This window comes from Heterodontus francisci, chromosome 15 (genome assembly GCF_036365525.1).
Source record: "Heterodontus francisci isolate sHetFra1 chromosome 15, sHetFra1.hap1, whole genome shotgun sequence".
Classification (NCBI taxonomy): domain Eukaryota; kingdom Metazoa; phylum Chordata; class Chondrichthyes; order Heterodontiformes; family Heterodontidae; genus Heterodontus; species Heterodontus francisci.
Window position 1 is genome coordinate 79,427,447 of NC_090385.1, and position 25,097 is coordinate 79,452,543.

At 41.9% G+C, this 25,097-nt stretch overlaps 1 protein-coding gene across 5 annotated transcripts in view; it reads left to right on the forward strand.

The window, feature by feature from the left end:
• lrch2 (leucine-rich repeats and calponin homology (CH) domain containing 2) overlaps positions 1-25,097 on the forward strand; it is a 213,691-nt gene that overhangs the window by 70,582 nt on the left and 118,012 nt on the right. For all 5 annotated transcript variants that reach the window (XM_068047725.1, XM_068047726.1, XM_068047727.1 and 2 more), the window contains 6 exons: positions 9,567-9,711; positions 11,720-11,846; positions 22,043-22,148; positions 22,240-22,376; positions 22,529-22,659; positions 23,820-23,907. In XM_068047725.1, the coding sequence (XP_067903826.1) occupies positions 9,567-9,711; positions 11,720-11,846; positions 22,043-22,148; positions 22,240-22,376; positions 22,529-22,659; positions 23,820-23,907 (734 nt within the window). The remainder of the gene's footprint in view (positions 1-9,566; positions 9,712-11,719; positions 11,847-22,042; positions 22,149-22,239; positions 22,377-22,528; positions 22,660-23,819; positions 23,908-25,097) is intronic.

Genomic DNA, 25,097 nt, shown 5'->3' on the forward strand with positions numbered 1-25,097 from the left:
ACTGTCGGTGAAGCATAATCGGTGCATCAAGTTTTCATAATACGTGCACCTGAAATTTTTTTAAAAACAAATATCCAGTAGATTTTGTCCTTTTCAAGCTTGAATTTGTTTGAAAATCATTTTAAGACTTAACGCAGTGGAGTACTAGTGGTATTGTTGGGAACAGTGCATGATCATTAATATATTTATTAATAGATGAGGTTTTTCTCTTTATATTATATGCACCAAACCTGGTGATATTTATCATTCATTTTCGCACTGTGCCTTAGAAGGGCTGCAGATCCTGGAAAAATTTTGTTAACAGAATGATTTAAAATGTGAAACATGCTACCACAAAGAGTAGTTAAGGTGAATAGCGTAGATGTATTTAAGGGAGAGTTAGATGAGCACCTGTGGGAGAAAGGTATAGGATATGTTGGGGTTAGATGAAGGGTTGGGAGGAGGCTCATGTGGAGCTTGAACATCAACGTAGACCTTTTTTAAAAATTCGTTCATGGGATGTGAGTCGCTGGCTAGGCCAGCATTTATTGTCTATCCCTAATTGCCCTTGAGAAGGTGGTGGTGAGCTGCCTTGAACCGCTGCAGTCCTTGGGGTGTAGGTACACCCACAGTGCCGTTAGTAAGGGGTTTCCTGGATTTCAACCCAGCGACAGTGAAGGAATGGCGATATAATTGCCAGTCAGGATAGTGTGAGGCTTGGAGGAGAACTTTCAAGTGGTGGTGTTCCCATGCATTTGTTGCCCTTGTCCTTCTAGGTGTTGGAGGTCGCGGGTTTGGAACGTGAGCTGAATGGCCTTTTCCTGTGCTGTAAATACTTTGTCATCCAGGTGATTCCTTACACTTGAAAATATTTATGACGTGAGTGGCGTGGCGGGGGATGTATCTGTCACTATTGTAGTTGAGAATTAAAAACCAAATGCCACTGCACATTAACCACCTAGTGGTTAAACTTTTTAAAAAAGCATGTTAAAACTGCTACTGTGTCCTGTTTTTTATATTGAACAGATGTTCTGTATTTTATTGATTAACTGTGAATTACTTTTCCAGCCAAAGGTCATAAAACTGGCAATGTAATTGATGGAATTTCCATGAAAGGTTTGTTTTGTCTCACTTTTTAAAATGGTATGAAGTATGGCAATTATTTGATGCAACAACAATTAGTAGTTTTCAATGTATGTGCGTGTTTAATGTTTGGGGGGAAGGGGATGGTGGTGATGGTGTAATAGTCCAAGTAACAAACTTTTTAAAATCCTTTAGCTTTTTGTAAAAATTTTAAAGACTATTGCAAAATATTTCACCTAACAGCTTTTGATGAAAACTGTAATATCTTTTTTTTAAAGTAGGTCACCCTGTACATCTGGAGTAAAATGTCTGTCCTACCAAATTAGGTCAGTGTGCTAAACAAATTTTCATGCAGCAAAAATGGACAATATTAAAGAGACACACTGCCTATCCAGCAATAAAAATGTGCTACAAAAGCTGTTATTTTTGACACAATGGCCTACAGATGCAATGCCATACATATTGATACAGAATATAATTGTGCTATCACATTGCAGTGTTGGGTCAGAGAAAGGTTTGCTAAACTTAGTTAAATAAAGTCTGTTTGCCAACTGATGTTGACATTCTCCCAATTTGCTAATTTCAATGGAAAAAGTCAGCAAGGAAACACACTTTTAAAAGTCAAACTGATTTTTTTTGTCAACAGTGACAACAGATGAAATTGGCTTTTGGGTTGTTATGGATTATTGGATCTCTGATGCCTACTTACAGAATTGTGGCTGTGTCCTTGTGAAGACATTTCTTATGCAGAAGGCAAATTTTTTGAACTATTAATGTATTGCTGCTTTCAGACTTAGACCAGTACCTATAAATTGTAATTATTCTGCAGGTCACACTATCCAATGGCAAAAGAATTTTGCTTGCTCACAGCAAGATAAAGTTAAACTAACAGAAATGTGAACTCTTTCCTAATAAACTATTAAAACTGGACCCTCCGGGAATTTCATAAACTTGGTTTTACTGCTGCTGCCTCCTTGAGATGTCCTTCTAGGTCCTAGCTTCAGTGCACTTGACCTAACTAGTTTGGATTTTCCATCGGTAGTGGAATGTGTCACTGAGCGTCCATATTTTTTGCTGAAACTTGGAATCTGTATTTTTAAAAACTTAAAGATTTCATGGATATTGAAACATCTGGAGATAGCTGTACCTTATGGATCCTTATTTTTTTTAAGAAAAGCAAGTCGACAAGAGGTTCCTGGTTTTGGGCAGTAAACAAATACTGGAAACCAGGTAATTTCAAGGAAACCAACAGGGAGTTTGACCTCAGAGCTACCCTTTGTGTGACGAGAGAATTTATGGTGGCCATGTGACTTGTTTCTGGAAAATTTTCATTTCATTTTAAACTTTAAAAAGCCAGTGGGTTTGGACAAAAGCAGGCAATTGGAATTTGAGATGAACCTTCCAGGAGTTCAGAAGGAAAAACAGAAAACTATCTCTTTAACGAATCCTTGCTCTGGAAAAGCAAAAGCTTGTATGAAGTGGTACTGTTGCCTCCAGTATTTTTGAAGAAACCCTGATGGCTTACAGAATCCTTGCATATTTTTAAAACCAAGGACTTTTGCATCAAATATGTGAGAGAGCTGACACCTGTTGCTATACAGCTGATGGAAGACCTATGTGAAGCCTTCTACAGTTGAATTTCTTTGAACACCTACCCAAAACAGACTGTTCATCACCCTCACTTGGAAAAACTTTGAGTGGCATCCAACTATTTGACTTCGGGACAGCTTGCCAAACCAAAGGACTTCCTTCTATATCTTTGCAGTAAAAGTTTTTAAAAAAAAATGTTATTCCTTTGGAACAGCTGTGAACAAAAATCCCATTTTTCCCGGTTAACCAGTTTTTGGATGCATGTGTGTGTGCATGCCGGCTCATAACACGGTACTTTAATATTTTGATTCATGTATATATTTACTTCATTATTAGTTAAGACTTCCGTTTATGATAAACGGATAATTTTGTTAGTTAAAGAATCCTGGTTGTTGTACTTTATTCTGGGGACAAATAGAGTATTTAATTGGCTATTTTGGTAAGCAGGACATTTATTGATATGCTGTGACCTATAGGGAAGTGGGACTGAATTAACAGTGCACTCCTCCTGCCTTGGTCGTAGCAAAGGGTGCAGTTAGACTACAGGTACCAGTCTGACAAAGATGTGTTTCTTGCTCCATCTTGTACTGCACCTACTGTGTATGCATGTTAATATGCATGTACAGAGCTCTGTTCCTCGGGCAGCTAGTTTTTAATGGAGAGTAGACAGCTTTGTCTGATTTCTTGTAATGTTAAAAAGCTTGTAAAAATAAGTTTACATAAAATCACAAGGCATTCCAATTATCCACCTGGACATTTGTCCTTTTACTGGCTGGTTGCACTGCACTGGGTGCCAGCTACAAGCCACCTCTGTACTCGAGGTGGTTTAATATCATTCATCTTGACACGCTTGGGATTCAGATCACTGACCTGACTCTTGGGTTACGCTGACATTTTTGTAATGCCATGTACCCAAAAGCACTTTGCATTGACAGACGGCATAAATATCTCATGAAGTTATGTTGCTTGTTCCTGAGTTTTATGGTAATTTTGACATACTTTTGCACATTTCATCCAAAGGGATGTGTGAGAGAAATAAATCTGTTATATTTAGAATTTTTTGTGTATGTAGTGTTTAAATTTGATCAATTTAGAAATATTTATACTGCTTATTGATAAACATCACACAAACAACAGATTAACGTTTGCAGTTATGAGTATGTGCTGGACTACAAAACTATTAAGATAAAACCATACATCGCAGTATGTGTAAATGCAAAGACTGTTATGGAAAAGGAACTTGTGGTGCCTTGTCCCTTTGTCTTTTTCTTTGCATAATCTGCTCTTGTATATTTAAAAACAAAACCTGTTCTGTGTTCTCAATTCCCATTGTCATTTAGTGTTCCAATGCTTGTATAAGCAAAAGGTCTTCAAACACTGGTTACCTGGCCATGGAGTGAGTGGGTTATGAACAGCACATGGATTTCTTCTTAACAGTTTGAGACCATCTGTGCAGCTGCCTTTGTTCTGATGAAAGGTCACTGAACTGAAGCATTAACTCGACTTCTTTCTCCACAGATGCTGCCAGGCCTGCTGAGTGATTCCAGCATTTGCTTTTATGCCTTTGTCAGCCACTTGTCTTCCTCATTCTTCCCCAGCCACTATGCAGTTTTTCCCCCCATTTTTCCCCATTCCCGCTCTTCTTCAATTCTACATGACTCATTGCCTATCCACTTGATCTGATCCACATCAGTCCCACTCTCGGACTTGAGCACAAAAGTCAAGGCTGACGCTCCAGTGCAGTACTGAGGGAGAACTGTACTGTCGGAGGTGCTGTCTTTCTGCTGAGACGTTAAACCAGGGCCCTGTCTGCCATCTCAGGTGGATGTAAAAGATCCCTTGCCACTATTTTGAAGAGGGGATGGTTTTGCCTGGTCCTGGATAATTATCCTTCAAACAGCATCACAAAAACAAATTGTGTAGCTAATTATCACATTGCTGTTTGTGGGAGCTTACCATGTGCAAATTGGCTGCTGCGTTTCTTATATTTAAAACAGTGACTCTACTTCAAAAGTATTTTATCTGTTAAGTGCTTTGTGACATCCTGTGATCATGAAAGGTAGCATATAAATGCAAGCTTTCCTTTTTTCAAATTCTTGGTCACTTAACGACTCCTCCTTGCCCCAATGCTTGCTGACATAGTTTAGGCTTCCACATTATCTTTCTCCTTTTTGAAACAGATGTCATCATTCATCGTCTCCCAATAAAAAAAAAAATACACACCCTTAACCTATTTATCCTGTCCAATTACAGATATATCTTCAACTTTCCTTTCCTTATCAAAATATTCAAATGTACTGTAGCCTGCCACCTCTGCCAATATCTTAAAATACCTATTCACATCATTCCAGTCTGCTTTCCAAGCGTTGAGATGCCAAAGTCACAAGATGTATCCTCTTGTGACTGCAGTGCATTATCCCTCAACTTTCTTGATCTCTCGCTACAGTTATTAATGTAGTCACCCATGCTATCCTCTTCCATTGCCTCCTCTTAGTTGATCAGCGCCATGATGCTGCCCTTGTGTGATTGCACTTCTATCTATCTCAATGCAGCAGTTTGCTTGCAAAGGTGTCCCTTACCATCCTGCAGTCATTTCTGAGGATCCCCTCATGCATTAATCCTCTACCCTTTCCTCTTTCTTATCTGTATGCAGTCTTGGTAACCTTATTCACAAATATTTAGTTTCCAAGGTGATGTCCATTAACTCTGTCTCTCCACCACCTCTGCTGTCAGACTGCCTGTCTGACATAGTATAGATTAACAAGAACTTTTCCCAGTTGAGCTGATTAAACCAATAGTTTTTGATCTGCACCATAAGCTTATTCCCTTATCACAGACTCCATTCCACTTTTTCAGGCAGAACCAGAGCATGCAAAACTCCAGAGTCTTGTTTGATTTATAGCTAAGCTTCAGATCCTATAGCCTATTTATTGTCAAGACAACTTAATTTTTTTAATTCCTTCTGTGAATGTGATCATCACTAATAAGACTGGCATTTATTACCCATTCCTAGACTGGTTGGTTTGCCGGCCACTTCGCAGGGCAGTTAAGAGTCAACCATCTTGCTGTGGGACTGGAGTCATACATAGGCCAGACCTTTTAATGGTACCAGCTTTCCCTTTGCCGATTGTTTTAAAACATTAGTAGTGTTCTATGGATTACTAGTGCAGTAGCTTAACTATTCTGCTATACCTTATTGCCGTCTCCAAAGCATTGGCCACCTCCGCTGCTCTGCTACTGAAACCCTTTGCCTTGAATTTGTCACCTCCTACAGAACAATCTGACAAGCTTACCAGAATGCCTGGACATCAGATCAGGATGAAATCGGAACAGTCCCACTCCAGTCGACATTGCCAATGTATGGGGACAGGCACGCTGGTTCAGAACTCTCTGGCTAGTTGAAAAACAGACTGCCAGTCATAATCAAATCATACCTATTGGCCAACATTCCTGGCTCCTATGGCAATATTCCTGGGTATATCCTGTCCTACTAGCAGGATAGACCTACCTCGTGGGGTTGCAACATTATACAGTAGGGTGGGTGTGACTCTGGGAATCCTCAGTTCTTATCCAAATCCATGATATTTCAAACAAGGGAATGAAACCTCCTGATTGTCACCCACTGCCCTGCACCTACCCACCGCACCCCCCCCCTGGCAATTGACGCGTTAATATTTCTCCATGTTGAGTATCACTTGAAGGAAGTACTAAGAGAAGTAAGGGCAACAAGAAGACTTCAAAGTTGCCGGCAGAGTAGCTTGTTATTATCATGACTGGCAAGAGTCCTAAAAGAGAGAGCGTCAAGAGTGATCCTTGTCAGGCAGTGAGGGAACCAATTCTCGGGAATTCTCTGCTTGACCTAATCATCTCTAACCTACCTGCGGCATACATGTCTGCCTATATTAGTGTTGGTAAGAATGCCTACTGCACATATCCTGCATTGTCTAATATGGTTTTACCATGCTAAATGGGACATTCAGAATCCAAAACTGGGCATCCATGAAGCACTGTCCCATACATCCCCCACATCTCCATCTCAGTTGAGCCAGGTCAATAATCCTGGTTAAATGGACATGGTAGAAGGGTGTGCCAGGAGCAGTTCCAGGCAAATGAAGCACAAACCTAGTGAATTTGCAACAAAGGATGACTTACATGCTGAACACCAAAAACATTAGGACAGGAGCAGAACCAAGTGATCAGAGTAAAATTGTAGCTCTGCTGCATTCTGTCGAGAAAATTCTTCAGTGACAAGATTCATAACTGGCACACAGGAAGCTGGTTGTGGTTGTCAGAGGCCGATCTTCAGGGCAATGTCCTTGGCGCAACTATCGTTAGCTGCTTTGTCAATGACCATCACTTCATGGAAGTGGGGGTTATTTGCTAATGATTTCAATGTGTCCGTTCCATTGATAACTTCAATAATGGTGCAGTGCATGCCTGTCTACAGCAGGACCTGCACTGACCAGGGACAGGTGGCATTCATGCTACCTAAGTGCCATAATCGAGAAATTCCCACCATCTCCAACCGGAAAAGGCCCAACAATCTCCCCTTAACCTTCAATGGCAGCACTAATGCAGAGGACCCAACCATTAAGTTCCTGGGGTTCACCATTGACCAGGAATTTAACTGGGCCAACCATATTTGACTGCCGTAGCAGGGCAGAGGGTGAGGATTGGCTCACCTCTTGACCTCTCGATACCTCTCCCACCATTGGCAAGTCAGGAATGTGATGGCATACTCAACACCTATCTGGTTGGATGCAGCCAAAACAAAATTCTAGAAACTCAGCACCATCCAGGACGAAGCAGTCCTCTTGCTTTGTACCTCAGCTGCTGAATACAATATCCCCTCACCATCAGTGCATTGTAACTATAGTATGTACTATCTACAGGATTCACAGCAGCAACACTCTCAGCTTATTGTGGCACAAATCCTTCCAGCCTTACGATCTTTAACACCAAGAAGGGCAGGAGCAGCCGCAGCATCACCTGCACGCTCCCGTCCAAGTCGCACGCCGTCTTTACTTGGCCTGTAATTCCTTCATCATTGGGTCAAAATCATGGAATTTCCTACTTAACATACCATGGGAGCACCACCACCACAAGGGCTACAGCAGTTTAAAGATTGGGCCCCATCACCTACTAGGGCAATAAATATGTCCTTGTCAGTGTTGCCCACATCATGAGAATAAATGAAGGAAAACAGTGCGTTTTTCGATGGTCTTAATGTCCCAAAGCTTCAACTTGCCAAAACCTCAGCTGCCTGTTCCCGATCCTGCATTTAATTATTCTCATCAACCCATTCTTGGTGACCTTTCTCCCGATCCCCAACATCCCCAGCATATCAAATGTAAAATCCTTGATAAGTCCCTCTGTAGCCTCTATTTGATCCCTTACCCCAATTGCGACATAAATGGTTTGTCGTTTTTCCCTGCCATTTTCCATTGTGAAATACCCAAAGTGAAATACTAAGTGAAACAAGTTAAAATTGGAGTACAAAAAAATAAATTTGAATGCTGGAAATAAAAACAAAATGCTGGAAATACTCCAAGTCTGGCAGCAGTATCTGTGGAGAAAGAAAGAGTTAATGTTTCAGGTTGATGGCCTTTCATCCGAAATGGGAAAAGTTAAGATATAATAGGTTTTTAAGCAAGTGAGAGAGGGAGGAAAAATATCAAAAGGGAAGGTCTGCTTTAGGGTGGAAGGCAGGAGAGATTGCATGACTGGGTGGATTTTGCAATAATTGTAGTTGCAAATGTAGTATAATAAGTGTTAATGTTGACAATTGGGTTGATAATCAGCTTTCTTTAGTTTTGTATATCGTTTTGTCCCTTATTCAGTGCTGGATCTTGGACCTCGGTACGTTTTTATTATTTCCTGTGCTGTTCAATCCAGACAGATGCTGGTATTGGCCAGATTCAAATTCTGCTGGTTCTCTTGGCAACCAATCATGTTTACATAGTAATGCTAAATTGCACAGCTTCTTGAAAGGCTTGAACTAGTCTGAACAGATCTTGTCATAAGCATTTCAAATAATGGCAATTGATTGTGGAAGCAAGGATAGCATGTTTAGCATTTTACACTTTGCTTCTGCTGGATTCTTTGCTACTCAGTTTTTTTGGATCATAAAGACTTTGTTTTGGTCAAGATGAATCTTCACATGAACTAATATCCGAGAAAGGTCTCCCTCTGCCTCTTTGTGGGGTGCATTCCACAGCTGACGGTGAACCACAATGATTCAAATTTCAAAGTCTGTCTTCAATATAGCATCCAGTGAATGCCTTCTTAAAAGGAGGCTTTGGCTTGAAGACAGCTGATTTAGTGTTGCATTCCACACTACCATAATAGCATAGCTCATCCAGAATTTACATTTTTAGGGCCTTTGCAATTTTCTATATCTGTCATAGGATTCTAGGATGTATCTGTCCCTTTGGCCCTGCATTGTGTAGGTGGCCAACCTTGCTAGGCAGTCTGCCTTTTGGATACTTCTGTTTTGATGCATAATTAATTTTGGAACTATCTTAGTTGGTATATATTCAGTGCATTAGATTAGTTCAGCTTGTTTCGATTTGTGCTCCCTGGCTTCTAGACTTTACACTGGAAGTCACTTTACTTGCAATAATGAAGTACTCTTGTAGAAGATGGACAGTTCAGAAATAAAAATGTGATTGGACTATTTTAAATGGCTTTTTCTTCTGTAATGAATTCTAATGAGTTCTGATATGGTGGCAAAGACAAAATGTTTAAAGACCTTAAAACTCAGCAGACTTGTTATTAATAGTCCAAGATGCTTTGCAACTCCTAGTTCTAAAGATGCCTTACAAATGACATTTGTATATGTGAAATGCAATTTCAGTGTCACCTGAATTCTGAGTGAAATTATATATATTTAAGTCACTGTTCATTTTTTTCAGATCTCTCAAAGAACCGATTTATCGAAGTTCCACAAGAAGTTTGTTTATTTGCACCGTTGGAGACATTGCATTTATATCACAATTGCATCAAATGCATTCCAGAAACTGTTGTTAATCTGCAAATGTTAACATTCTTAAATATTAGGTAAGTGCTCAACTGTCTGGCATGAGCTATTATAAAAGGTATAGACGATCTCATCAGATGAACCTAGGCTATTAAACCCATTTTCTTTTTATGAAGCACGAATCAGTCAACATTGATAATGGAGAGGTTGAACTGGGATTCTGCAGAGGAAAGGATGTGTGCCCATCCTTTAAGACTCCCTTAAACCCCATTTCAAAGGAATTGGCAGTTTTAATTTTTATGTTGCTCTGATTGTGAATGTATTGGCCTAACTAAAACCTGCTTTGGAATTTGGGCCCTAAATAGAATTTTTTTTGAGGATGAAGTTTTATTTTAAAGCAGGATTTTTTTTTCCGATAAATGGTATGAGTGTTTGGATCAGCTTACATCAGTGAAAGCCGTTAAGGCTTCAGTTTGTCTCCTCTAAAGGATAGTTCCTCTGGCAATGCAGCATTCCCTCAGTATTGCGCTGTGCTGCTAGCCTAAATTGAGATCAAGTTCCGGAACAGGGTTCCGGAATCACTTCAATGGCACTCCAAGCAAATCTGATGCACAGAAGGACACTGGTCCACAGCAGTACCTCTGGAAAAATAGTTTGAACTATTTGATTAATGAATATCTTTTGTCAAGGCACACTCTGATGAGGATACTTTATTATATGCATTGGTAGGAACTTTTTTTTTCATTTAAAGGGCTTCACAGTTCCTTGTTGTGGTGAGGAAAGTATAGTCGTCAGGTAGGGGGAAATTATCACATTCCTAGAGAATTTCCTGAACATCCCTCAGCACACCTGCAGTTAATATTTTCAATTTATGCTCTGTGCGTTTATGGTTACATTCCAAGCTTGAGAAGTGTAGTTTCACATGGAAATGTTTTCTGGTGTCCAGATGGAGGAACTTTTGGATCTTGAGCACCATTAGCAGAACCTTTTGGGTTATTGCACGAATAATACCAAAACAGTTGATTTGGCAGAGGTTATCTACTGGACCTGGAACACTCCGCCTCAGCAGTCCTTTTGAAACTTTGACAACGACTGGTGAATGTCTTTTCAAGAAATCAAACATTAGACTATAAAGCCAGTCATTAGAATCTAACTCCTCTGGTGGTTCCTAAGCTGCCAGTACTGATTGTTTTTCTTCCGTCCCTCATCTTCATCAGGTCCTTTGGTAGGAGATCACATACAGGAATTTTCACCTCAGTGGGAAAAACATTGTGACTAATGGGTCAAGGAAACTGTAAAGTTGTCACCATGGTTCAATTGGTAGCACTCTTCTGAATCAGTGTGTTGTGGGTTCAAGTCCTATTATGAACTTGAGCACATAATCTAGGCTGACACTTCACTGCATTACTGAGAATGCTGTATAATGGGTGATGCTGTCTACTGAGTGAGATGCTAACCAGAGGTGTTACTTGTTTGTTCAGGTGGACATAAAAGATCCTATGGCACTATTGACACAAGAGCAGGGAGTTCGGTATGTCCTGACCAATATTCCTGCCTCCAGTTTCACTACCAAATACAGATTACTGGGTCATTCATTCATTAACTGTTTCTGGGATCTTGCTGTGTGGAAATTAGCTGCCACGGTTGCCCAAATAATGTTGACTAGAATTCAGAAGTAATCCATTGATTGTAAAGTTATTTGCAATATACTGAGAAGATAATATATATATCATATGTTTTGCTTCAATTGAACATTTCTCTTTATATTAAATCTATTAAAAAAAAAAATACATAATTCTTGAATTGTGGGTCCGTGAAATATATTTTTAAATGTAGAAATGTTACTGCAGTAAAATCTTCAGTGGTTATTAGGAATCTATTTGTAAAATATATGTATGCAGGGTAGTTAAATTAAGCAGAGTTTCATTCAGAAAATTTAAAGTTGCCATGCTCTTGGAGATTTCTTTGGCAATACAGTGTACAATTGAGTAACGATATAGTCACAATAAGCTGGTCCCTGATTTATTTCCTTTGTTTTTAGAGGTGCTATTACCACTGCTTGGCTTTGAATTCAGTTTTCTTTTTTAGTCGAAATCTTCTATCAACATTGCCAAAATACCTGTTTAATCTTCCACTTAAAGTTTTAGTTGTAAGTAACAATAAGTTAGTTTCCCTTCCAGAAGAAATTGGAAAACTTAAAGACCTAATGGAATTGGTAAGTCCAGATTTGCTTGCCTGCATCATTGCTGTAAATAAATTAATTGATGCTATATTTATTATTTTTTTTAAATTTAGAGTTACAGCACTGAAACAGGCCCTTTGGCCCACCGAGTCTGTGCCGTCCAACAACCACCCATTTATAGTAACCCTACAGTAATCCCATATTCCCCATCACTTCCCTACACTAGGGGCAATTTACAACGGCCAATTTACCTATCACCTGCAAGTCTTTGGATGTGGGAGGAAACCGGAGCACCCGGCGAAAACCCACGCAGACACGGAGAACTTGCAAACTCCGCACAGGCAGTACCCAGAATCGAACCCAGGTCCCTGGAGCTGTGAGGCTGCGGTGCTAACCACTGCGCCGCCATTATTATCTTGTATTAGAAGTTTAAATGCAAGCATCTTTGACTTAATCAAATAGACCATAACTGGAATTTTACTTTTGATTACTTTGTGTTCATTACAAAAAAATTAGAATTTTAATTCAAGCTGCTCAAGTGTTTGACTCATCATGGAATCAAAGAAATGTAAACATAGATGGATGTCATTACTAACAATGATGTCTATGCACGCTGGAATCATGTACTGTGGTCTGCACCCTTCAAAATTTTCCTTCATGTTTATGCAATTCCCTCTCAAACATCATGATTGGTTCAGCTTCATTAGGAACATCGGAACATAGGAAGATAGGAACAGGAGTAGGCCGTTCAGCCCCTCATGTCTGTCCCACCATTCAATGAGATCATGGCTGATGCGCGGCCTAACTCCATATACCTGCCTTTGGCCCATATCCCTTAATATCTTTTTGCTTAACAAAAATCTATCTATCTCAGATTTAAAATTAACAACTGTTCTAGCTTCAACTGCTTTTTGTGGGAGAGTTCCAAACCTCTACCACCCTTTACGTGAAGAAGGTTTCCGAACATCTCTCCTGAACGGTCTGGTCCTAGTTTTTAGACTGTGCCCCCTAGTTTTAGAATCTCCAACCAGTGGAAATAGTTTATCTTTATCTAGCCTGTCTTTTCCTGTTAATATCATGAAGACTTCGATCAGATCACCCCTTAACCTTCTAAATTCTAGCGAAAACAGGCCTAATTTGTGTAAACTGTCCTTGTAACTTAACCCCTGTATTCCAGGTATCATTCTTGAAAAGCTACGTTGCACTCCCTCCAAGGCCAATATATCCTTCCTAAGGTGTGGTGCCCAGAACTGCTCTCAGTACTCCAAGTGGGGTCGAACCAGGGTTTTGTACAGCTGCAGCATAACCTGTGTCTTTATACTCAAATCCTGTAGCTGTTGAACAGGCAGATACCGAGTGCAGAGAGTCTGTGAGGAAGGTTAGACAGTTGACAGGGCAAAGTTGCAGCCAGTATGATGGGTTGAAGTGTGTCTATTTTAACGCAAGAAGTGTCTGGAATAAGGGTGATGAACTTAGAGCATGGATCAGTACTTGGAGCTACGATGTTGTGGCCATTACAGAGACGTGGATATCACAGGGGCAGGAATGGATGTTGGATGTTCCGGGGTTGAGATGTTTCAAAAGGAATAGGGAGGGAGGTAAAAGAGGTGGGGGAGTGGCATTGTTAATCAGGGATAGTATCACAGCTGCAGAAAGGGAGGTCGTCAAGGAGGGTTTGTCCACTGAGTTATTATGGGTGGAAGTCAGAAACAGGAAAGGAGCAGTCACTTTGTTGGGAGTTTTCTATAGACCCCCCAATAGCAACAGAGACACGGAGGAACAGATTGGGAGGCAGATTTTGGAAAGGTGCAGAAGTAACAGGGTTGTTGTCATGGGTGACTTCAACTTCCCTAATATTGATTGAAACCTCCTTAGTGCAAATAGTTTGGATGGAGCAGTTTTTGTCAGCTGTGTCCAGGAAGGTTTCCTGACTCCATATGTAGATAGGTCGACTAGAGGGGAGACTATGTTGGACTTGGTGCTTGGCAACGAACCAGGCCAGGTGGCAGATCTCTCTGTGGGACAGCATTTCGGTGATAGTGATCACAACTCCCTGACCTTTACTATAGTCATGGAGAGGGTCAGGAGCAGACGGGATGGGAAAATATTTAATTGGGGGAGAGGGAATTACAATGCTATTAGGCAGGAACTGGGGAGCTTAAATTGGGAACAGATGTTCTCAGGGAAATGCACGACAGAAATGTGGAGGTTGTTTAGGGAGCACTTGCTGCGACTGCTGGATAGGTTTGTCCCGATGAGGCAAGGAAGGGATGGTAGGGTGAAGGAACCTTGGATGACTAGAGATGTGGAACAGCTAGTCAAGAGGAAGAAGGAAGCTTACTTGAAGTTGAGGAAGCAAGGATCAGACACTGCTCTAGAGGGGTTACAAGGTAGCCAGGAAGGAACTGAAGAATGGACTTAGGAGAGCTAGAAGGGGACATGAAAAAGTCTTGGTGGGTAGGATTAAGGAAAATCGCAAGGCGTTCTACACTTATGTGAGGAACAAGAGGATGGCCAGAGTGAGGGTAGGGCCGATCAGGGATAGTGGAGGGAACTTGTGCCTGGAGTCGGAGGAGGTAGGGGAGATCCTAAATGAATACTTTGCTTCAGTATTCACGAGTGAGAGGGACCTGGTCGTTTGTGAGGACAGCGTGTAACAGGCTGATATGCCCGAACAGGTTGATGTTAAGAGGATGTGCTGGAAATTTTGAAAGACATGAGGACAGATAAGTCCCCGGGGCCAGACGGGATATACCCAAGGATATTACGGGAAGCGAGGGAAGAGATTGCTGCGCCTTTGGCGATGATCTTTGCGTCTTCACTGTCCACTGGAGTAGTACTGGATGATTGGAGGGTGGCAAATGTTATTCCCTTGTTCAAGAAAGGGAATAGGGATAACCCTGGGAATTATAGATCAGTCAGTCTTGCGTCGGTAGTGGGCAAATTATTGGAGAGGATTCTGAGACAGGATTTATGATTATTTGGAAAAGCTTGGTTTGATTAGAGACAGTCAGCATAGCTTTGTCAGGGGCAGGTCATGCCTCACAAGCCTTATTGAATTCTTTGAAGATGTGACAAAACACATTGATGAAGGAAGAGCAGTGGATGTGGTGTATATGGATTTTAGCAGGGCGTTTGATAAGGTTCCCCATGGTAGGCTCATTCAGAAAGTAAGGAGGCATGGGATTCAGGGAAAGTTGGCTGTCTGGATACAAAATTGGCTGGCCCATAGAAGTCAGAGGGTGGTAGTAGATGGAAAGTATTCAGCAGGGAGCTCGGTGACCGGTGGTGTTCCACAAGGATCTGTTCTGGGACCTCTGCTCTTTGTGATTTTTATAAATGACTTGGATGAGGAAGTGGAAGGCTGGGTTAGCAAGTTTGCCGATGACACGAAGGTTGCTGGAGTTGTGGATAGTGTGGAAGGCTGTTCTCGGTTGCAACGGGACATTGACAGGATGCAGAGCTGGGCTGAGAAGTGGCAGATGGAGTTCAACCTGGAAAAGTGTGAAGTGATTCATTTTGGAAGGTCGAATTTGAATGCGGAATACAGGCTTAAAGACAGGATTCTTGGTAGTGTGGAGGAACAGAGGGATCTTGGGGTCCATGTCCATAGATCGCTCAAAGTTGCCACCCAAGTTGATAGGGTTGTTAAGAAGGCGTATGGTGTGTTGGCTTTCATGAACAGGGGGATTGAGTTTAAGAGCCACGAGGTTATGCTGCAGCTCTATAAAGCCCTGGCTAGACCACACTTGGAATATTGTGTTCAGTTCTGGTCGCCTCATTATAGGAAGGATGTGGAAGCTTTAGAGAGGGTGCAGTGAAGATTTACCAGGATGCTGCCTGGACTGGAGGGCATGTCCTACGAAGAAAGATTGAGGGAGCTAGGGCTTTTCTCATTGGAGCGAAGAAGGATGAGAGGTGACTTGATAGAGGGGTACAAGATGATGTGAGGCATAGATAGAGTGGATAGTCAGAGACTTTTTCCCAGGGTGGAAAGGGCTATCACCAGGGGGCATAATTTTAAGGTGATTGGAGGAAGGTTTCGGGGAGATGTCAGAGGTAGGTTCTTTACACAGAGAGTGGTGCGTGCGTGGAATGCGCTGCCAGCAGTGGTAGTAGAAGCAGATACATTAGGGGCATTTAAGCGACTCTTGGATAGGTACATGGATGATAGTAGAATGAAGGGTAGGTCGTTAGTTTGATCTTAAAGTAGGTTAAAGGTTCGGCACAACATCGTGGGCCGAAGGGCTTGTACTGTGCTGTACTGTTCTATGTTCTATAAAGGCTAGCATTCCATTAGCCTTTTTGATTATTTTCTGCACTTGCTCGTGGCATTTTAAAGATGCACCTGAACCCCCAAGTCTCTTTGCACATCTACTGTACTGAACCTCTTCCCATTTAGAAAGTATCCTGCTCTATCCTTTTTTGGTCCAAAACGGATGCCCTCTTACTTGCCCACATTGAAATCTATCTGCCACAGTTTTGCCCACTCACCTAGTCTGTCAATATCTCTTTGCAATTTTATGCCATCATCTAGACTGTCTACAATGCCGCCTAACTTTGTATCATCAGCAAATTTGGATATATTGTTAATGAATAATGCGAATAATTAAGGCCCCAACACCGATCCCTGCTGGACACCACTAGTCACATCCTGCCAATCGAAGTACTTATCCATTATCCCCACTCTGTCGCCTACCACTCAACCAACTTCCTAACCATGTCAATAATTTGCCCTCAACGCCATGGGCTTCCACCTTAGTTAACAGTCTCGTATGTGGGACTTTATCAAATGCCTTCTGGAAGTCCATATAAATAACATCCATAGACATTCCCCTGTCCACTACCTTAGTCACCTCTTCAAAAAATTCAATGAGATTTATCAGACATGACCTTCCCGTCATGAATCCATGTTGGCTGTCCCTGATTAACTGAAATTTTTCCAGGTGTTTAGTCACCCTATCCTTGATTATAGACTCCAGCAACTTGCCAACCACAGATGTCAAGCTAACTGGTCTGTAATTTCCTTGGTTCCCCCTTTCACCCTTCTTAAAAAGTGGAGTGACATGTGCAACTTTCCAATCCAGAGGGACCACTCCTGAATCTAGGGAACTCTGAAAGGCTATAGTTCGGGCATCTACAATGTGCTCCCCTACTTCCTTTAACACCCTCGGATGGAAACCGTCAGGTCTTGGGGATTTCTCACTCTTTAGTTCCATTAATTTCCTTGTTACTGATGATTTACTTACGTTAATTGTATTAAGTCCCTGTCCCCTATCGGCTATTAATTTTTTCGGGACTTCTGGCAAGTTATCCTCCTTTTTAACTGTAAATACTGAGGCAAAGTAATTGTTCAACATGTCTGCCATTTCCCCATTATCAATGACAATATCTCTATTTTCAGCTTTTAGTGGGCCTACATTGCTCTTGACCACCTGCTTTCCCTTTTATGTAACTATAAAATTTCTTATTGATTTTGATGTCCCTTGCAAGTTTCCTTTCATAATCTCTTTCTGTAGCTCTTATAAGCTGCTTTGTGACCTTTAGCTGGTCTTTGTATTGATCCCATTCGGCTGGATCTGTGCTGCGTTTTGTCAGCCCTTTTTGTTTTATGCTATCCCTAATCTCTTCAGTTGTTCATGGCTGTTTTTTCTGTAAAGTGGAGCTTTTTCCTCTCGGGTATATCGTCGCTCTGTATTTCGTTAAATGTGTCTTTAAATATTCTTCAGTCGTTTGACCCATTAACAGATCTACCCAGTTTACCGTGGACAGTCTCTGTCTCATCCTAGTAAAGTCAGCCTTACCCAAGTCTAAAATTCTAGTAGCTGATTTGTGCTTTTCACTTTCAAACGCTACCTTGAATTCGATCATGTTGTGATCACTATTTGATAAATGTTCACGCACAGTTAGGCTACTAATTAAATTTGGCTCATTACACATAACTAAATCTAATATTGCCTGTCCCCTTGTTACATCTAGGACATATTGCTGTAGGAAACTATCCCAGACACATTCCAGAAATTCACTACCTTTCTGGCAGGTGCTAGTCTGCCTCTCCCAATCTATGTGTAAGTTAAAATCCCCCATTAATGCTTCTCTGCCTTTGTTACGCACTTGCCTAATTTGTGCATTTATACAATCTAACCCCTCAGAACTGCTGCCAGGGGGTCTATACACAACACCCATTCCAGTTTTATATCCTTTTCTGTTCCTCAATTCCACCCATAATGTCTCCACTGAATGCTTTCCCCTCATTATATCCTCCCTCACCAATGAGGTTATATCATTTCTAATCAGTAAGGCTACTCCACCCCCTCTGCCATTTTCCCTGTCCCTCCTGTAAACTTTATAACCAGGTATATTTAGTTCCCAGTCCCGACCATCCTGCAGCCACGTCTCCGCAATGGCCACCACATCATAATCTTCCATTTGAATTTGCGCCTGCAGCTCATCTTGTATATTCCTTACACTCCGTGCATTTGTATATAGAACTCTTATTTGGGCTATATCCCCTAACCTGTCCCTCAGCACTGATGCTTTATTCGCCTATTTATTATTTCTCTCTTCTGGTTTAACCAGTATACTACTTGCAGTTTGCTAACAATCAGCCTCACCACTAACCTGCACTCCTACCTTCTCCTTTAACTTCCTGTTTTTCCATGCAGCTGAACCCTCCCCCCACTATTTAGTTTAAACCCTATCTACAGCCCTAGTTATGTGATTCGCCAGGACTCTGGTCCCAGCATGGTCCAGGTGGAGCTCGTTCCATTGGAACAGCTTCCTCCTTCCCCAGTATTGGTGCCAATGTCCCATGAATTCAAACCCATTTCTCCCACACCAATCTTTAAGCCACGCATTTACCTCTTTAATCTTATTGATCCTTTGCCAATTTGCTCGTGGCTCTGGTAGTAATCCAGAGATTATTACCTTTTTGGTTTTGCTTTTTAATTTAGCCCCTAGCTGCTCATATCCCCTCAGAAAAACCTCTAACCTCATTCTACCTGTATCGTTGGTGCTTTCATGGACCACGACAAGTGGATCTTTCCCCTCCCACTCTAAGTTCCTCTGCAGCCCTGATGAGATATCCCAAACCCTGGCACCAAGTAGGGAACGTAGCCTTCGGGACTCTCGATCCTGGCCACAGAGAACAGTGTCTATACCCCTAACTATACTATCCCCGATTACGACTACATTTTTCTTTTCTCCCCCCACTTGAATGGCTCCCTGTACCAAGGTGCTGTGGTCAGTTTGCACATCCTCTCTACAGTCCCTGCTCTCGTCCACACAGGGAGCAAGAATCTCGAACCTGTTGGACAAGGAGCTGAAGCTCCTGCAGCATTACCTCCTGGATCCCTCTACCTGCCTCACTCATAGCCACGCCCTCCTGTCCCTGACCACTGGCCGAATTCAAGATAGTTAATCTAAGGGGTGTGACTGCCTCCTGAAATTCAGCGTCCAGTTAACTCTCCCCCTCCCTGATTTGTCGCATTGTCCGAAGTTCAGACTCCAGCTCATCAACTTTGAGCCGGAGTTCCTTGAGCAGCCAACACTTGCTACAGATATGTTCACCAGGAACCACAATGGGGTCCACCAGCTCCCGCATCATGCAGGTATAACACATCACCTGGCCCTGCATCTCTATATAATTAGATTTTAATTTATTATTTAAATTTCCGACTGGTCTTTACTTTTTTTTTTAACCGCTTTAGTCTTTGGTTTATATACTTATAAAACAATCAAGTATTACTCTATGTTGATTCAATTAAATTAAGTGAAAAACTTAACTGAATACTGACCCAGCTGCTCTGTTTCCCTGCTCTCTGTTCAATGTGATATCACTCTCATGTCACTTTTCGAGTTTTCCCCGCTCCTTGGGCTCCGCTCCTCTCTGCCTCTCTCCCACGCAGGTTTTTGGCGTGCTTTTTATACTTCCGGTCCTGCTGCTCCTCTTGCTCCGCTCCTCTCTGCCTCTATGGTGATGTAATTCATATTCTAATAACTCTGGAAAACGTTCGTTCTAGCTTTCCCCTTTTATGTTTTTTGTGCTGTCTTTATATCAAACAAATGACTGTTCGTTATTTACCAACGAAGGTACTTTCTCTAAAATTGAACACTTCTGTTGGAAACATAGGAACGGGAGTGGGTCATTCAGCCCCTCCAGGTGTGTTCCACCGTTCAGGGAGATGATGGCTGCTCTCTATCTTAATTCCTTCCACTTGTCATGGCTCCATATTCTTACACACTTTCTTCAGCAAAAATCTACTGACCTCAGATTGAAAATTATTAACTGAGCTAGCATCTATTGTTTTTTTGTGGGAGAAAGTTCTATACTTCTAGAACCCTTGGCATGAAGAAGTGTTTCCTAAATTTTTCTCCTGAATGGTCCTGCTCTGAATTGAAGGTGAGGTCCTCTCACCTTGACTTTCCCTCCCCAACCCCCAGCAGAAAAGATCTCTCTCTCCCTCCCCCTCTTTTCCCCCTTCCCCCCCTCTTTTCTCCCCTCTTTTTCCCCCTTTCCCTCCCCCCCTCTTTTCCCCCTTTCCCTCCCCCCCTCTTTTCCCCCTTTCCCTCCCCCCCTCTTTTCCCCCTTTCCCTCCCCCCCTCTTTTCCCCCTTTCCCTCCCCCTCTTTTCCCCCTTTCCCTCCCCCCTCTTTTTCCCCCTTTCCCTCCCCCCTCTTTTTCCCCCTTTCCCTCCCCCCTCTTTTTCCCCCTTTCCCTCCCCCCTCTTTTTCCCCCTTTCCCTCCCCCCTCTTTTTCCCCCTTTCCCTCCCCCCCTCTTTTCCCCCTTTCCCTCCCCCCTCTTTTTCCCCCTTTCCCTCCCCCCTCTTTTTCCCCCTTTCCCTCCCCCCTCTTTTTCCCCCTTTCCCTCCCCCCTCTTTTTCCCCCTTTCCCTCCCCCCTCTTTTTCCCCCTTTCCCTCCCCCCTCTTTTTCCCCCTTTCCCTCCCCCCTCTTTTTCCCCCCTCCCCCCCTCTTTTTCCCCCCTCCCCCCCTCTTTTTCCCCCCTCCCCCCCTCTTTTTCCCCCCTCCCCCCCTCTTTTCCCCCCTCCCCCCTCTCTTCCCCCCTCCCCCCCTCTCTTCCCCCCTCCCCCCCTCTCTTCCCCCCTCCCCCCCTCTCTTCCCCCCTCCCCCCCTCTCTTCCCCCCTCCCCCCCTCTCTTCCCCTCTCTTCCCCCCTCTCTTCCCCCCTCTCTTCCCCCCTCTCTTCCCCCCTCTCTTCCCCCCTCTCTTCCCCCCTCTCTTCCCCCCTCTCTTCCCCCCTCTCTTCCCCCCTCTCTTCCCCCCTCTCTTCCCCCCTCTCTTCCCCCCTCTCTTCCCCCCTCTCTTCCCCCCCTCTCTTCCCCCCCTCTCTTCCCCCCCTCTCTTCCCCCCCTCTCTTCCCCCCCTCTCTTCCCCCCCTCTCTTCCCCCCCTCTCTTCCCCCCCTCTCTTCCCCCCCTCTCTTCCCCCCCTCTCTTCCCCCCCTCTCTTCCCCCCCTCTCTTCCCCCCCTCTCTTCCCCCCCTCTCTTCCCCCCCTCTCTTCCCCCCCTCTCTTCCCCCCCTCTCTTCCCCCCCTCTTTTCCCCCCTTCCCCCCTCCCCCCCTCTGTATATTTCTGTATATTTAGATATGTTGGGTTTGTGCTCTGTTATCGAGGAACAGACCTCCTGTAATATTTCTGCAGGCGATTAAATAAATTGAGTGAGCACAATTTCTATATTGTCCACAAAGAATGGGCACAAATCTTCCTCATTCCAAATTTCCTTATTCTTCTACAGGGCTAATTAGGCAATTTAAATTCAGAAAATTTGATGAATGCAAGACTTATGAAATGTAGCAAGTGGTGTCCAGCATGATAATATATCAGGACCGTAACTGAAATTCCTGTTGCATTTATTGAGAAAGGTAGCATAGTTAGTTTACGTATAAACTATAGAAAACATCCAAGCTGTCTGTCATGGACAGCTGTCTCTAAACAGTCAACTTGATGATGTGATGCAGATCTGGTGCCAGCATATGTAGCACATTATTCTAAACATATTCCTGTAATTTTTTTTTGATTCCTAGAATCTAATATTGTACGTGCCAGCCTAAATAGGGTTTAAGGTTTAGAATTGTAGGCCAGGCCTGGCTGTGAATGCTTGATTATGAATAGTTTAGAAAATATAAAATTTTTTGTTCAAAGTTCTCGTACTGAGGAAGACAAATGATGCAATATACTTAATTAGCTTTCTGTACACTGCATTTTTACAGGATGTTAGCTGTAATGAGATTCAGATCCTTCCTCACCAAATGGAAAAACTTCAGTCACTCAGAGAATTAAATATACGCAGGAATCATCTGCAGGTGTTACCTGAAGGTAAGAAGTTAACGTTCATGCACTTCACTTTCCCTTAAGATTACAGGTATGTTGAAATCTTCATGTTGATGTTTTTATCTCCTTTTTCCAGAATTGGCAGAACTTCCTTTGGTAAAATTAGATTTTTCCTGCAATAAAGTGACAGAAATACCCATCTGTTTTAGAAAACTGAGATACCTTCAGGTTATAATATTGGATAACAACCCGATGCAGTCGCCTCCAGCACAGGTTTGTATAAAATCATAAATATGTAAACCGTTTCTAATATTGATTTGAATTAGCACAGATTTTTACTGTATGATATTTGGGATTTATTAATTTAATGTATGAATGTGCTGAACTTGGTTGCTTAAAAATGTAAACTTTTTCACTTCCTGTAGATTTGTCTAAAAGGTAAAGTGCACATATTCAAATTTCTGAATATCCAATCATGCCGGATAGACAAGAAGCCGGATTCTCTGGATCTCCCCTCTTTCGATAAGAGAGCCCTTCCTCAACCTCTTACAGACAGGTTATTTACTTATTTTGTATGGAACATAATGTATAGAAAATCATAAAACATTGTGACTCTGATTTTAAAATGAAGCTTTCCACTTTCCTGTGCATGTGCATGCAAACGAAATGAATGAATGCGTTCTCAAGCAATCCATTTTTCTTTTGAAATCATTGTCTCTGCTTTCACCACACTAATAGGTTGAGAGTTCCAGGTCATTACCACTCGCTGCTTAAAAAGTTCTTCCTCTCATCTGTCCTGCATCTCTTGCCCAAGACCTTAAATCTGTTCCCTAATCCTTGAACCCTACACCTCTATCAGATCTCCTCTTAACCTCCTCTTGCTCCAAGGAGAACAACTCCATCCTCTCCAACCTAATCTTGTAGTTAAATTTCCTCATCCCTGGAACCATTTTGGTAAACTTCCTCTGCACCCTCTTGAGGATTGTCACATGTGGTAACCAGAACTGGGTGCAATACTTTAGTTGTAGCCTAACCAGAGCTTTATAAAGGTTCAGCATAACTTCCCTGCTTTTGTACTCGATACCTCTGTTTGTGAAGGCCAAAGTGCCATATCCGTTGCTAAAATGGCTAAATTATCCGTAGCTTTTTGTAGTAGCTGTTCAAAAATTTATTGAGCAGACTTTTACTAATTATCAGTTTTAAAAAAGGTGTAATGGCTGAAAAGAGACAAATCACGTTTATAGTTAAAATATTTCCTAACATAACTAAAAAATTAGTAATCTAAACTGTTAACAAGGTTGATATCTTTAACTTTCAGTTTACATAAAACTAATATGTATAATACATAACTGGTAAAAATAATGCAGCACAATTGAAACACAATACTCCATCAAATTCTTGATTATTTGTTAAGTAGGGGTGAGGCAGTTTTTCATGGGGAGCAGACACAAGCAATTCAAGCCAGTCACTCTTTGCCACTCTTCTCAAAGCTATAGTATAGAATTTATCAAGATTTGGGAGCAGATTCACAGTTTGTTCTTAGAGTGTATGGAATGGGTTGCAAAGATTGGATTAAAAACCTTTGTTTCTCTATTTAGAGATTTTACTTCCTTGCCAAAATTGTTGCATATGTAATGTGGGATTTGTTACGGGGTTGATTTTGTTTTGCACCCGTTGTTCTATTTTATATGATTTTAATATTACCTTATTTTTCAGCATGGAAGATTTTTATCCAGCAAAAAACCATGGTCCTGACTCAGGCATTGGTAGTGATAATGGTGATAAGCGGTTGTCTACAACTGAAGTGAGTACTTAAATCATTTACTGTACCTCAGGCTTTCATTTTAATGGCTTCCTCACTTTCTGGAGTGATGCGTGTGCACTAACCTCAAGACATAAAAGCATCAATTTTCCATTAAACCTGCTAATAACCCTTGTTTGGTTTATTGTTGTTGTTTCTTTACAGAAGTTGTGCTTTTCTTTTGAATATAAGTTTGAACACATTCTTTTTGGACCAGAAATCAACTGTAGTGCACTTTGGAAATCCCAGTTCAATGTTGTTCAGTCGATTCTGTTCAGTTGATCCTGATGGATGTCACATTTGTTTGCGATCATAGGTCAGAAAATTGATGTCGATATGTATTAAGCAAACTGTGGATTAGGGTAATCTGACATGTAGTGACATACTAAAACAATGGCAAAAATGATTGACTGCGTCGCAGCCATGACTGTATAGGCTGCCCTAATTGGTCAGAATGAGATCATTGTTCTTTGGCAGTGTTAGTATTCAATGAATATTTAAGTGTGTGCTGCTTTTTCTTATGCACGGACATAGAACAAATAATCTGCCTTGTTTAAAAAAAATTACTTCAGTACAAATTGTAGCTCATGGTATTAGAGGCTGAATAAAGCCTATGTAAATTGAGGGTATGAATATTAATGTTCCTTTTCTAGGCAGCTCTGTGGGCATGGGCCTGAATGTAGTATGGTTATGGCAAGAAACACTGCTGCTTCCAAATTTTGACAAGCTTAGTAACTTGCTCTTTTATTTATGTTGGCTTCATCCTTCTTGCAGGAATGGTGGTTTTACTTAGTATGTGTGACTTTGAACTTTTCTGAAATGCTGAGGAATAATGCGTACTGTCGCAGAGACTTCTCCCTCAGGAATTGCATAAATTGGATCAAAAGGAGGTTTCTGTATCAGGCAAATCCTACAGCACACACAAGCTGCGAGCTCCTAGAAAAATCCTATCTACATTTTTGCATAACAGTACCTTAATCTGGTGCTGAACTCCATATGAAGTTTCTCACCAAGCATTTTAGATTATCTAATGGCTAAAACTTAAGCATCGTTGTTACGACCAGGTGAGAAAGGGGTTTAAGTTTCCCCTCGGCCTTCACCTGGTCTTACTGTAACAGGGTTTAACTTTAAGTTTGAGGCAATATCTGAAGATGGTTTTGGTTACTGTTCTTTGAGCTCACTGTAAAGTCCTT